General features: G+C 39.5%; 1 protein-coding gene across 2 annotated transcripts in view; it reads left to right on the top strand.

Moving 5' to 3' along the window:
• Positions 1 to 12,828, top strand: part of SCYL3 (SCY1 like pseudokinase 3) — a 36,538-nt gene that overhangs the window by 7,984 nt on the left and 15,726 nt on the right. For both annotated transcript variants that reach the window (XM_008051785.1, XM_008051786.2), the window contains exons 2-6: positions 4,901 to 5,086; positions 6,821 to 6,934; positions 9,048 to 9,104; positions 10,148 to 10,250; positions 11,709 to 11,820. In XM_008051785.1, coding sequence (XP_008049976.1) covers positions 4,901 to 5,086; positions 6,821 to 6,934; positions 9,048 to 9,104; positions 10,148 to 10,250; positions 11,709 to 11,820 — 572 coding nt within the window. The remainder of the gene's footprint in view (positions 1 to 4,900; positions 5,087 to 6,820; positions 6,935 to 9,047; positions 9,105 to 10,147; positions 10,251 to 11,708; positions 11,821 to 12,828) is intronic.

A 12,828-nucleotide genomic window follows, 5' to 3' on the forward strand; every position in this document is an offset into this window, starting at 1 on the left:
TGAGGCAGAAGGATCGCCGGAGCTCAGCAGGTCGAGGCTGCGGTGGCCGGGAGCGGCCACCGCACTCCAGTCTGGGTGACTGAGTGACACTCCAACTCAAAAAAAAAAAAAAAGTTCTGTGGTAAACATGTGAGTGCAGGTGTCTTTTTTGGAACAAAAATCTGTGCTGCTTTGGGTATATACCCAGAAATAGGACTGGTGGGTTGAATGGTAGCTCTGTTTTTAGTTCTTTGAGAAATTTCCAAACTGCTTTCCACAGGGATTGAACTAGCTTACAGTCCTAACAACAGTGTGTGAATGTTCCCTTTTTCTTCACAGCCTCACCAATATTAGTTTGTTTTTATTTTTATTTTTTTTGAGAAAGCTGGATTTATTGAAAGGACAGACAGAAAAGCTCCCAGAGTGCAAGGGGACCTGAGGGGGTTGCCCAGCTTTGGGTTTTTTTTACTTTTCAGCAATAGTCATTCTGAGGTATGGGGTGGTATCTCATTGTAGTTTTGGTTTGCATTTCTCTGATGATCAGTGATACGGAACATTCTTTTCATGATTATTGGCCGCTTGTTTGTCTTCTTTTGAGAAATGTCCTTTGCCCACTTTTTAGTGGGGTTGTTTTTTTTCCTGTTGATTTGTTTGAGTTCCTTGTAGATTCTGGATATTAGGCCTTTGTCAAATGCATAGTTTGCAGATATTTTCTCCCAGTCCTTGGGTTTTCTCTTTACTCTTTTGAAGTTTTTTTGTTTTGTTTTGTCTTGGTTTTGGTTTTGGGGGGTTTTTTTTTGTTGTGCAGAAGCTTTTTAACTTTATGAAAAATTTTTTTTTCTTAAATTAGCTAGGCATGGTGGTGCACCCCTCTAGTCCTGGCTACTTGGAAGGCTGAGGCAGGAGAATCACTTGAGCTCAGGAGTTCGGGGTTGCAATGAGCTATGATTGTGCTACTGGACTCCAGCCTGGGTAACAGAGGTAGACCCTGTTTATCAAAAATGAGTAAATAAATGAATAAAACATAGTCTACTTGTATTGCAAACTTTCTGACAGGGGAGTAATACTCAGAATATATAAAGAACTCAAACAACTTAATACCAAAACAAGTAATCCAGTTAAAAATGGGCAAAATATATGAATAGACATTTCTCAAAAGACACACAAATGGTTAACAGCTATATAAAAATTGCTTAACACCAGCAATCATCAAAGAAAAACATAGGTCAAAATAACAATGAGGTATCATCTTACCTGATGAAATGGCTTTTATCAAAAAGGCAATAATGGATGCTGGTGAGAATGTGGAAAAAGGGGAACCCGCATATACTGTTGTTAGGAATGTAAATTAGTACAGTTACTATGGAAAACTGGATGGAGGTTTCTCAAAAAACTAAAAATAAAACTACCATATGATTCAGAAGTTCCACTGCTGGGTATATATGTAAAATAAAGGAAATCAATATATTGAAGAGAAATCTGCACTCCCATGTTTATTGCAGCACTATTCACAGTAGCCAAGATATGGAATCAACCTATGTGCCTATCAGTGGATGAATGGATAAAGAAAACGTGGTATATATACACAGTGGAATACTACACATAAAAAGAATGAAATCCTGTTATTTGCAACAACATGGAAGAACCTGGAGGACATTGTGCTCAGTGATGTAAAGCCAGGCACAGAATGACAAACACCATGTGATCTCACTCATGTGGAGTCCAGAAAGGTTGATCTCATAGAAGTAGACTGGTGACTACCAGAAGTCAGGAAGGGTGGGAGCTGGGATGAGGAGAGGTTGATTAACAGCATACATATATATATATAGTTTGATAGAAAAAATAAGACCTAGTGTTTGTTAGACTGTTTAGTAGGGTGACTATAGTTTATAGTAATCTATTATATATTTTTAAATAGCTAGAACAGAGTAATTGGAATGTTTCTAGCATAAAGCACAAATATTTATGATGGATATCCTAATTATACAGACTTGATCTTTAGAAATTATATGAATATATTAAATTATCTCATGTGCCCCCAAGTATGTACGTCTATTATGTATTGATAGAAAAAATAGTCTATTTATGGTTAATATTGTACCTTGTCACATAAAATGTAGAAACCTTGTAATCATATTGGTGTCTCCAACCTCCAACCCCCACTTGTCCTTTTGTTACATAAATTTCAGCTGCACACACACACATCCCCTACCTCAATCTGGCAGTGTTGGAATATTGGCTCTAATAGTGGTAAATATTTTAAGTAACTGAAGAGGTTAGCATATGGCCTTCATATTTATCTTCATGTTTGCTAGTCCTGAGGCTCTTCCTGCATTCCTGAAGATCCAAGCTTCCCTTGGTATTATTTCCTCTTCAACTTGAAGAACTCTCTTTAGAATATTTTTATAGGGTGGGTCTTCTGGCAAGACGTTTTCTGTTATCAAATATGCCTTTATTTGGCCTTTTCCCCTGAAAGATATTTTTACCATATATAGTATTCAGGGCTTATATTTTTTCTTTAAGCGTTCTAGTTATTTATTTTTTTATTTACTCAGAGTCTTACTCTGTTGCCCAGGCTGGAGTACATGATCACGGCTCACTGCATCCTCAACCTCCTGGATTCAGGCAATCCTTCCACCTCAGGCTCCCAAGTAGCTGGGACTACAGGTGAATGCTACCACACCCAGCTAATTTTTTTAGCTGTTTCCCAGCATGTTTCCCAGGCTGGTCTTGAACTCCAGGGCCCAAGTGATCCTCCCAACTTGGCTTCCCAAAGTGCTGGGATTATAGGTGTCAGCTACTGGACCCAGCCTCTTTCAGCATTTTAAAGATGTTTCACTTTCTCTTGGCCTCTGTGTTTTCTGATGTGAAATCTGAAGTTGTTTAAATCATGTAATGTGTTGTTTTTTTCTTTAGCTACTTCCAAGATTTTTTATTTATCTTTGATTTTTAATAGTTTGTTTTTTTAAAAAATTTATTCTGTTTGGTGTTCATTAAATTTAAATCTGTAAGTATTTGACCAAATTTAAGTTTTCAGCCATTATTTTTATTTTTATTTTTTTGAGTTGGAGTCTCTGTCACCCAGACTGGAGTGCAGTGGCCGCCCCCGACCGCCGCAGCCTCGACCTGCTGGGCTCCGGTGATCCTTCCGCCTCAGCCTTCCAAGTAGCTGGAACTACAGGCGCACAGTACCACACCCGGCTCATTTTGATTTATTGTAGAGATGAGGTCTCACCAAGTTGCCCAGGCGGGTCTCGAACCCGCGGGCTCAGGCAGTCTACTCACCTCAGCCTCCCAAAGCGTGGGATTATAGGCTGAGCCACTGAGCCCGGCCAGCCATTATATTTTTTTATTCCCCAGTTCTTTTCTCCTTTCATTTTGGGACTTTAGTTATACTTACTTATTGGACCTTTTGTTATTGTCACACAGGCTCCTGAAGCTCCAACCTGTATTTTATTTTATTTTTTTGAGTCTGGGTCTCACCTTGTTACCCAGGCTAGAGTGCAGTGGCACAATTATGACTCACTGCAGCCTTGACCTCCTGGGCTAAGGTGATCTTTCTGCATTAGCCTCCTGAATAGCTGGGACTATGACTATGGGCTTTTGCTACCATGCCCAGCTTTTTTTTTTTTTTTTTTGTAGAGATGAGGTCTCGCCATGTTATCTAGGCTAGTCTTAAACTCCTCCACTTTGGGAGGGATTACACCCAGCCCAGTTCTGATCATTTAAAAAAATATTTTCTATTATTCACATTGATTAACATTTTCAAATTCTCTGACTTTCTTTTAACATATTCATTTTGTTTTTGAGTCTATATATTAATTTTTTATTTCCAGTATTTGATTTTCCATTTCTAAAGTTTTCATGTAGTTCTTTTATACAGCTTCTATTTTTCTTGTGAGAACTCCTGTCTTTCTATTATTTTATAACTTTTTTTTAATCTCTAGAAGAATGATTATAATAATAGCTGCTTTAAATTTTTTCAGATAGTTCTCGTATGTGGATCATCTTGGGGTGCTGTTTGTTGGTTGTCTTTTCCATTAAGAATTGATTACATTTTCATGATTCTTTGTATGTTTAGTAATTTTGGGTTGCATCTTGGACATTTTGAATGTTGGATTGCATTGAATCTTGGCTCTGTTATAATCCTTTAGCGAATGCTGATGGTTTTGATTTAGCAGGCAGTTTGTTCCTTCAGGTTCAGGCCTCAAGTGTTTGAATTCCTCTCATCCCACTCTTCTTGTGAATTTATTGCTGAGTTTATTTCTTTATCTGCTGTACTGGTTTGGATCTATCCTGTGCATGCTTGCTTCAGGGGTTAGTCTAAGAATTTGTGGGTATGCAGGAAATTTGGGTGCCTCCTTCTCTGCCAGCCTCTGCCCTCTTCCTCCTTGCTCCTTTCTGTGATTGCTCTGGCTAGAAGATGGCGAGGCACTCGTTGGAGTTTTGGTACCTTTGTCACACTGCTCTGCAGCTAGGCCTGCCTTCAGTGCACAGCTGTGACAGGAGGAGAAATGCCCCAAACCAGGACATGCACCCTATGGGTGTCACTGCTTTAGAGTTTGACTCCTTTCCATAATCTGTATGCATTTGTTTGCTTTCAGAGTTCTCAGTAGTTGTTTCTGGCACTTTGTTCAGAGTTTATAGCAGTAGTCATTGGAAGACCTGAGTTCTTAGGGGCTTATGCTACCACAGTGGAACTGGAAGTCTGTCGAGTTCCTTAAATGTCAGTGAAGTGAATGAAGTCAGAACAAGTTGTAGATCTTTCTTTGTCTTATTTGAAATTTAAGGGATAGGGAACTCAAAAGAACCTTAAATGCAAGTATATGTTTTCTGACTTTTACTGTGATGTATTTGAAACTATAGTAAATCTAGTTTTGATGAACTAACTTCATCAACTCTTCTGTTTGTATTTTTAAAGCACTTGAAGACACTTCGTCACCCTTGCTTGCTGAGGTTTTTATCTTGTACTGTGGAAGCAGATGGCATTCATCTTGTCACTGAGCGAGTGCAGCCTCTGGAAGTGGCTTTGGAAGTGTTGTCTTCTGCAGAAGTCTGTGCTGGGATCTATGACATCTTGTTGGCTCTTGTCTTCCTTCATGACAGAGTAAGTAACCTGTACAGTCTGCCTCATGGGCTTTGATGTAGACCGGGGAGATGATGTGTGTGGTAGGACTTGTAAATTATGGTGTGTATAGAAATTGTCAGTATTATTATTAGAAAACTTTCTGAGGAAAAAATAACACATTGGAAGGCACAAGAGGTTCTATAGACAAGTGGCTTGTGGAGTGGATACCTAGTCCTCTGCCCCTGGGCAGTTATTTACAGAACTTTAGTTTATTGTAGCCTAACTGAAGTTTTAGATAAGTCTTTACCAGCTGCAACTGGTATTAGTTATTAAGACAAAAATGAAGGTCTACAGCAGTGCTGCTATAGACCAAAGTTCCTATTTGTTTACAAGAGTTTTGTCCCATTTGGGATTTTGAGGAAAGAAATGACCATTTCTTAGGAAGAGGCAGAGTACATACACATCCTTTCCCATTTGAGCGGCTGGGATCAGTCAAGAGGCGCTGTGGTATACCACTCTGTGGTGTCACTAGTATGCTTGGCTCTCTGTGTTTACTTTTGGTCTGTTTCTTGGGAGTATTATTGAGCCATTTCTTAATAGCATTTGCATTCTGAAGTATTAAGGTTTTTGGGAGCCCAAGATTTAAAAAAAAAAACAGTCACAGATTAGAAACACTTGCCTTTAACTCATCTTTATGTACATTTAAAGATTTTTTATTTTAATGAGAGACATTAATATCATGTTGGTTTATAGTCTCTTAAAAGTATGTTCACATAGTAACAAGAATTACTAGTTTTTTGCTGGGAAGAAATACTTCTTTGTTGGAGAGAGTGCATATAGTTGGTAAAACACTTATCCAGCATGCTAGTGCATACAGGGACAAGTAAGGCCCTCTCCCATCCTGAGTCTAGTGCCCTGATTCCTCTTTCCAGAGGCAAATGTGGTGATGAGTGTATCATTCCAGAGATGTTTTCTGTACATATAAAGCAAATATCTATATTCTTATTCTCTTGTATTTTTTCTCAAATGGAAGCATACCATGCACATTATTCTAAGCCTTCCTTTAAAATATATAAATTTTGGAGTATTTTATATAAAAATATGTACATATTTGATCTAGTGGGTAGAATACTCAACATGCTCTTTTGTCTCCTGGATTGGTTTCTGGTTTTTGGAGGGGAGGACTTTAAATATTTGAACCCCGTTCTTATTTTCTCCTTTCTTCTTACTTATTTGACTGTACTATTTTTTATAGTTTTAAAATTGGCTCTTTTGTGGTCTGTGGGATATTTCTAGTGGTCCTTACCATTCCATTTTCCTCTTCTTCAGGCAGAATTTTTTTAATGCCTACTGACAAGATTTCAGGTGACGTGGATCTGGGTTCGTGATAGAATGTAGGTGAGAAAGAATTTAGAGGAGAAAATTAATAAAAATACCCTATGGGAGCAAAGATAAATTTTACCTTAAAAGGCATTGGAAGGAAATTTCTGTTAAGGACATGTGTATATCCCGACTCCCATAGAAATGGGGAGGTGGCTGTGTCTGTGCGGTGACATTAATATCTTTATTAACCTACAGGCAGTGGGAGATGACAGAAGCCTTTCCATTCCAGTTTTCTTTTTTTCTAACCTCATCCAATTGGTTGTTCCTTAAAGTCATACATGTATTATGCCGCAAGTGGGTGATTAGTATTTTTGGTGATTAATATTTAATTTTGAAAAATTTTGATGTCAAAAATTGGAATGTTGGTCTTCTTCCTGTTCTTTTTTCCAGGGACACCTTACACACAACAATGTTTGCTTGTCATCTGTGTTTGTGAGTGAAGATGGGCACTGGAAACTAGGAGGAATGGAAACTGTCTGTAAAGTTCCTCAGGCCACACCAGAGGTAAGCCAAGTGGTAGGCTCTCTTCCCTACTCAGGATTGAATTGCACCTTGGTGTGTGCTTTTTAGGCACTTTACTTCTATGTTAATGTGGTCTTAGACTTAGAGACTTAACTAAAATGTCCGTGCCCTTGTTCAGTGAATTGCAGCATTTGATTTCTCAGACACACTAGGGGGCATGTATCCTTCCTCATTTTATAGATAAGGAACCAGAGACTGAGAGAGGTAAAATGCTTTGTCCACAAATTTGAATGAAATGCTCCTCTCTGCTCCTACAGTACCCCATAGTTACTTTGATCATGCCACTTAATACTGAAATTGTCTTTATGTATCTGTCTTCTATGCCAGTGGTTGAACTTCTTGAAGGTGGATTGTCTCTTATCTTTATAGCTCCACTAGAATAGTGCCCAGCACGTATTTATTATTCAATGTCCACTGGGGGGGAAAAAGAATGTCCACTGAACAGTTGTTCAAGTTGCCCAAATTCATGCATCGCATCCTAATAGCTGGAATTAGGATCTGTGCATTTTAATTTTGTCTGACAGATCTACATGTTTCCCTCTAGGTTGACGAACCTTTTTGTTCTCTGTTTTGTTTCTTCTTCTCATCATTTTCATGTTGCTGCTGGACTTACTCTTTGTAAAAAAAGAAAAACCATTTCCATCATCATATCCCTGTGAAGTGGTGGCTCCCTGTTTGACGTTCTGGCTCAGTCTGACTTCCCCAGTCACTTTCGTGCTGCTTTCGCACTTAACTCGGGCCATGTCTAATGTGCAGCCTCCTGAGTTCTTGCTCAGCTCAAATGCTACTTGTACCACAAAGACATCTCTGATGATTGCTGCCCCTGTTGGTCATGAATTTACCTTATGTCTGATGAGTGTCACAGCATGTCATCCTTTCTGTGGCATGTAAGGCCCTTCACATCCCTTTCCCCAACCAACCTTCACCTTCATTTATCACTGCGTCGTCGAGCTATACTCTGGTCACATTCTGCTCCACACAGCTCAGCCATGCTCCCAGATGTGCCACCCTTCACCCTCTTCTTCCATTGGTAGGCCTTTCTGTTGCTGGAATGCCCTTCGTCCCCTCAGCTCCCTGGAAGATGTAAACTTCTCTAGGATCTAGCCTAAGTCCCTTTCAGTTCCCCTACCCAACAAGGTTGGTCACTTGTGTACTTCCCAGGCACTCAGCACAGCTATTGAAATTCTGAGTTTGCAGTCTAGATTTTAAGCAACGGTTTTGGGGCAGAGAATTAATTAATTGTATTCATTTGTATTTCTAGTGTCCTAAATGGTGTTTGGGACATATATTCTCTTCAAAAATAATCTTTGAATTAGCAAACAAATGTACTTATTCCATGAATGTTTGTCTCTATAACACATAAGCTTCTTAGCTGCTATATTTCATGTGGCAGCAAGATATAAGATTCACTTGATTTAGTGAGATTAATGACAGATTTATTCTGTGCTAGAAAAACCTTTTTATTATTAGTATCTATTCAAGGTACAGTGGCTCACAGCACTTTGGAGGCAGAGGCAGTAGGCTTGCTTACCACTAGGAATTTGAGACCAGCCTAGGCAACGTACAAGGCTTCATCTCTACAAAAAAATGTAAAAAGTGAGCCAAGCATGGTGGTACATGCCTGTAATCTCAGCTACATGGGAGACTGAGGTGGAAGGATCGCACGAACCCAGGAGGTCAAGGCTGCGGTGAGCCATGATTGCGCCACTGCCTACACAACAGAGTGAGACCCTGATTTTAAAGAAAAACGAAAAAAGAAATCTATACAGGAAGGGAAAGAAGTGTTCTTATTTCCATATGAGGAACTCAGATGCACAGATGTTTCTGAACAGCAGAGGATGCGCGTTAAAACAGCCTAAGGGGGAGAGGAAAGGGAACTAACATTTATTTTCTGCTAAGCTTTGTGCTGTGCCAGGTACTGTATTTACAACTTTTTTAATTAGGAAGATCTTAAATTTGTGTAGTTAATGTGTGGTATTGAGTTGAAGGTTTAATTGCTGCTGTTTCCATTCTGTATTGCTTTTGTAACTTGATGTAAGAGATTAGCTCACCAAACATGTATGAATTATTTTCCTGAATTTATTTCTCTGTCTAGTTTCTGAGGAGTATTCAGTCAGTAAGAGACCCAGCATCTATCCCTCCTGAAGAGATGGTAAGGTGATACACTTCAGATATAATAAAGGCTCCTTTGTGTAACTGAGTGTGAAACTTAAAAAATGTCCCTCTGCCCATTTCTTTCTTTACTGACTTGCAGATGCCTCATGATTCCTCTGAACTTGAAGGCTTCTGAGATGAAGCTGATTACTGTAGCCAGGGAGCCAGCTTACATTTTTTTGTCATATAAACACCTGTGATACTGTTTGGATAGAGAGACCTCAAGGTGAACAGGGTATCATACCCATTTTACCTTCACCTTTGAACTGTGGTTGGGAAAGTGGCAGTTTGGGCTCCCGTGCTTTGCCCCACCCATTCATCTGCCTGGCAGGCCCTGACTTAGGTTCCAGGATGTACAGGCGAGGGGTTATTAGTATTACGGTGCTGGTAGAGAAAGATTTTATTTACTGGTAAATTCAAACACTGATGGTCCCTTTAAATTTGTTCTTATAACCACTGTAAATAAACGGTAATCCCCAGAGACATATTTAATGTGCTATACAGGAAATACAGACCCAACTATAAACTTAAGTATAGATGCAAGACTTGAAATAAATCAGATTTATCCAAATCAATCTTATGTGTTATACTAGTGCTTCTCAGACTGGTGATTTGTGGGGTTTAAGTCAATTTAGGTGGTCCTAACCAGCATTTTAAAAAGTGGAATGAAAGAAAATATATCTTAGTAAGGCTAAGTGTGAAACTTTTGTTTTTGTTATTTATGAATTTATATGTGCGTGTGTATACTGGGTCATGAAAAAAGATAATTTGTTTTACTCTGGGTTGCAGAAAGAAATATTTTTAAAAGGCACGGACATGTATTATACTCTGACCTTTTTAAAATTTTTGTCCCATTTGATATTTTAAAATCTTTGATAAATTCCATTCACTAGTAGTTTTAAGAGCCTGTAAATTAGTGTGGGGTACTATGAAGTTAGATTTGGTATAATAAATGCAAACATGGGAAAAAGTGCTTCAGGGAAAATTAGAAATGGCTTGTCAAGGAGATTCTCTCATTTTAATGGTCTTTACTGCTTTTAGTCTCCAGAATTCACAACTCTTCCAGAGTCTCATGGACATGCCCGGGATGCCTTTTCATTTGGAACATTGGTGGAAAGTTTGCTCACAATCTTAAGTGACCAGGGTGAGTTGGAGTTATACTACTGTATCCACAGAATAAACAGGAAAACCGACCACAGCCTGTTCAGTGTGAAATTGAAAAGACTGGAACCTGTTGCTCACCAAGTCACTTTTTTAGTATGGATATTAAGGAAAGAAGCTTTGGGCTTTGTCAGGTGGCATAGTGAAAATAATTTAAGTAGGAACCACCTTGAGCTATGACTGTCTGTATCAGGTGTGAGTTTTTTTTTTGAGTTGGAGTCTCACTCTGTCACCCAGACTGGAGTGTAGTGGCCGCTCCCAGCCACCACAGCCTCGACCTGCTGGGCTCCGGTGATCCTTCCGCCTCAGCCTTCCAAGTAGCCGGAATTAAAGGCATGCGCTACCACGCCCGGCTGATTTTTTAATTTATTGTAGAGATGAGGTCTCTCTGCCCGGGCGGGTCTCGAACCCGCGGGCTCAGGCAGTCCACTCACCTCAGCCTCCCAACAGTGCGGGATTACAGGCTGAGCCACTGAGCCCGGCTAGGTGTAAGTATTAATTGGTAATAGTGTCAATGATCTAAAGAATGTCCTTATTGAGCCAGTAAGTAAATAAATGTCACTTAATGATTTATATATAATCTAAATAGTAGAGTAAGATTGAAAGTCATTTATTAAATTAACTTCTAAACTTCTAAATCAGTGTTAGCATTTCTTTATTCTTTCAAAGTCCCTTTGATTTATTTTCTTCTTGCTGTAATTTACTCATTACGTTTTCCTTTTGTTGCCTCTTAAAGCCCAGGCTCCTAAAGACTGTTCTCTCCTCTCTTCTGTGTGCTCTCAACTACATTCTTAGTGCCTGCTTTACTCTCCTGTGCCTACTCTAGTCTTTTACTTTTCTACTCCTTAAGTTCACGGAGGCACATGTCACAGTAGCCACCTTCCTGGCCTGTATTTCACATTGCTGAAACTTTGTGCCAGTTCTAAGGCAGTTTTTCCTACCAGGCTTATGCAGTGTTTTAGTGTTACAAGCACCATTCAGTCATCAACTCTAAATTGTTCCAGTCTAAATGCTTGAGAATTAAACCGTAAAGGCTGAAGGCAACCCACTGTTTATGAACTAACTGCTCTCCTTTGTATCTGGATGGTGACACTTATGAACCATCTATGGTACATGGATGAGATGGATGAGGAACTGTTGAGAAAGACCCTCAAAGCTGCCACTTGTTAAATCTTCTTTGAGTCTGAGCTATGTTTAAAAAGACAACTAGGAAATGAGAGGGCACAGAAGGGGAGGTACCTGGGCGGGGTTGGATGTGTTGGCAGGTCTTCCTATACCTGCCAAGTTTGGTCTAAGGCAGGCAGGAAGCTTATTAGCAATAGCCAGGGCTTTGTTTGTTTGGGCTTTTACAGGTTGGTTTTTGCTTTCATCAGTCTCCAGCTATAGAGGTCCTGGAAAGAGGGAGAAGGCATTGGAAACTAACTGTAGCTCTGGATTTCAGTTTCAGCGGATGTTCTCTCCAGCTTCCAACAGACCCTGCACTCAGCTTTGCTGAACCCCATTCCCCAATGTCGGCCAGCGCTTTCCACTTTACTGTCCCATGACTTCTTCAGGTGAGGGCATCTGGGGTGGTCCCACACTACCTGCTCTCTTGTGCTTTGGGCAAGCACCAGTGGGGAGGGGTGGAAAATGAATGATGCAGTACCTGACAGAATAATGTCCGTAGGAGAAAACAGGGAAGAAGTTAGGTTGCCTCTTAGTTTCCTGTTACAGATAGGAAATTTTAGAAATGCTGATTATCATGAAGGTTTGGACTTAGAAATTAGAGCCAGATTCATGAGGGCTTCTGATTTATAAAGAAGCTAGGCTGTGTCCAGTAGATAATATTTGTGTTAGTTAATTGAAAAGGTTAATAAGCATGACCTCTCCTTTCTGCTGCCATTATATTATTGATAGGAGCTTTTTATTGTTGAATTTTTCTTGTAGTGGCAGGGAATTCGTTTATTTTTCTTCAGTCAGAAGATTGTTTTCTTTGTTTAGTAATTCCTGATGGAAGAACAAAGAAGTTGGTTTGGGGGGGCACAATATAACTTAGTACTTTCCTGGATTCAGAGATGTTTTGAACCTCTTATCAAGGATAATTTCAATTATGCCCTTCATTTTTATTTCTATTATTGCAGAACTTCTGCACAGTTTAGTACCATATTAGCAAAACCAACCTTTTGTTAGTTTTGAAACTAAATATCCTTTTATATTTGCACTTGCAGAGCCTGGGGAAAACCAGAGCAAAGAGAAAGCCAATATTATCCCAGAAAGGGGAAAAAATTATCTCTAAGATAGGACTTGAGGGGCATAGTATATTATTAATTAAGTAGTATTTGTAGATACTGGGATTATATTTCCCATGTATGTTTCAAATCAACTGTTCAAAACCTTTCTCATTATGAGATTTTTGGGGGGAATTTTTTGAGTCAGAGTCTTACTCTGCTGCCCAGGTTGGAATGCCGTGGCATGCTCACAGCCACCGCAGCCTGAACTGTTGGGCTCAGGCGATCTTTCTGCCTCAGCTTTCCAAGTAGTTACCACAGACACACACCACCATGCCTGGCTAATTTTTTTTT

The sequence above is a fragment of the Carlito syrichta genome, unplaced genomic scaffold (genome assembly GCF_000164805.1).
Source record: "Carlito syrichta isolate Samal-C Ts95f unplaced genomic scaffold, Tarsius_syrichta-2.0.1 Scaffold233958, whole genome shotgun sequence".
NCBI lineage: Eukaryota > Metazoa > Chordata > Mammalia > Primates > Tarsiidae > Carlito > Carlito syrichta.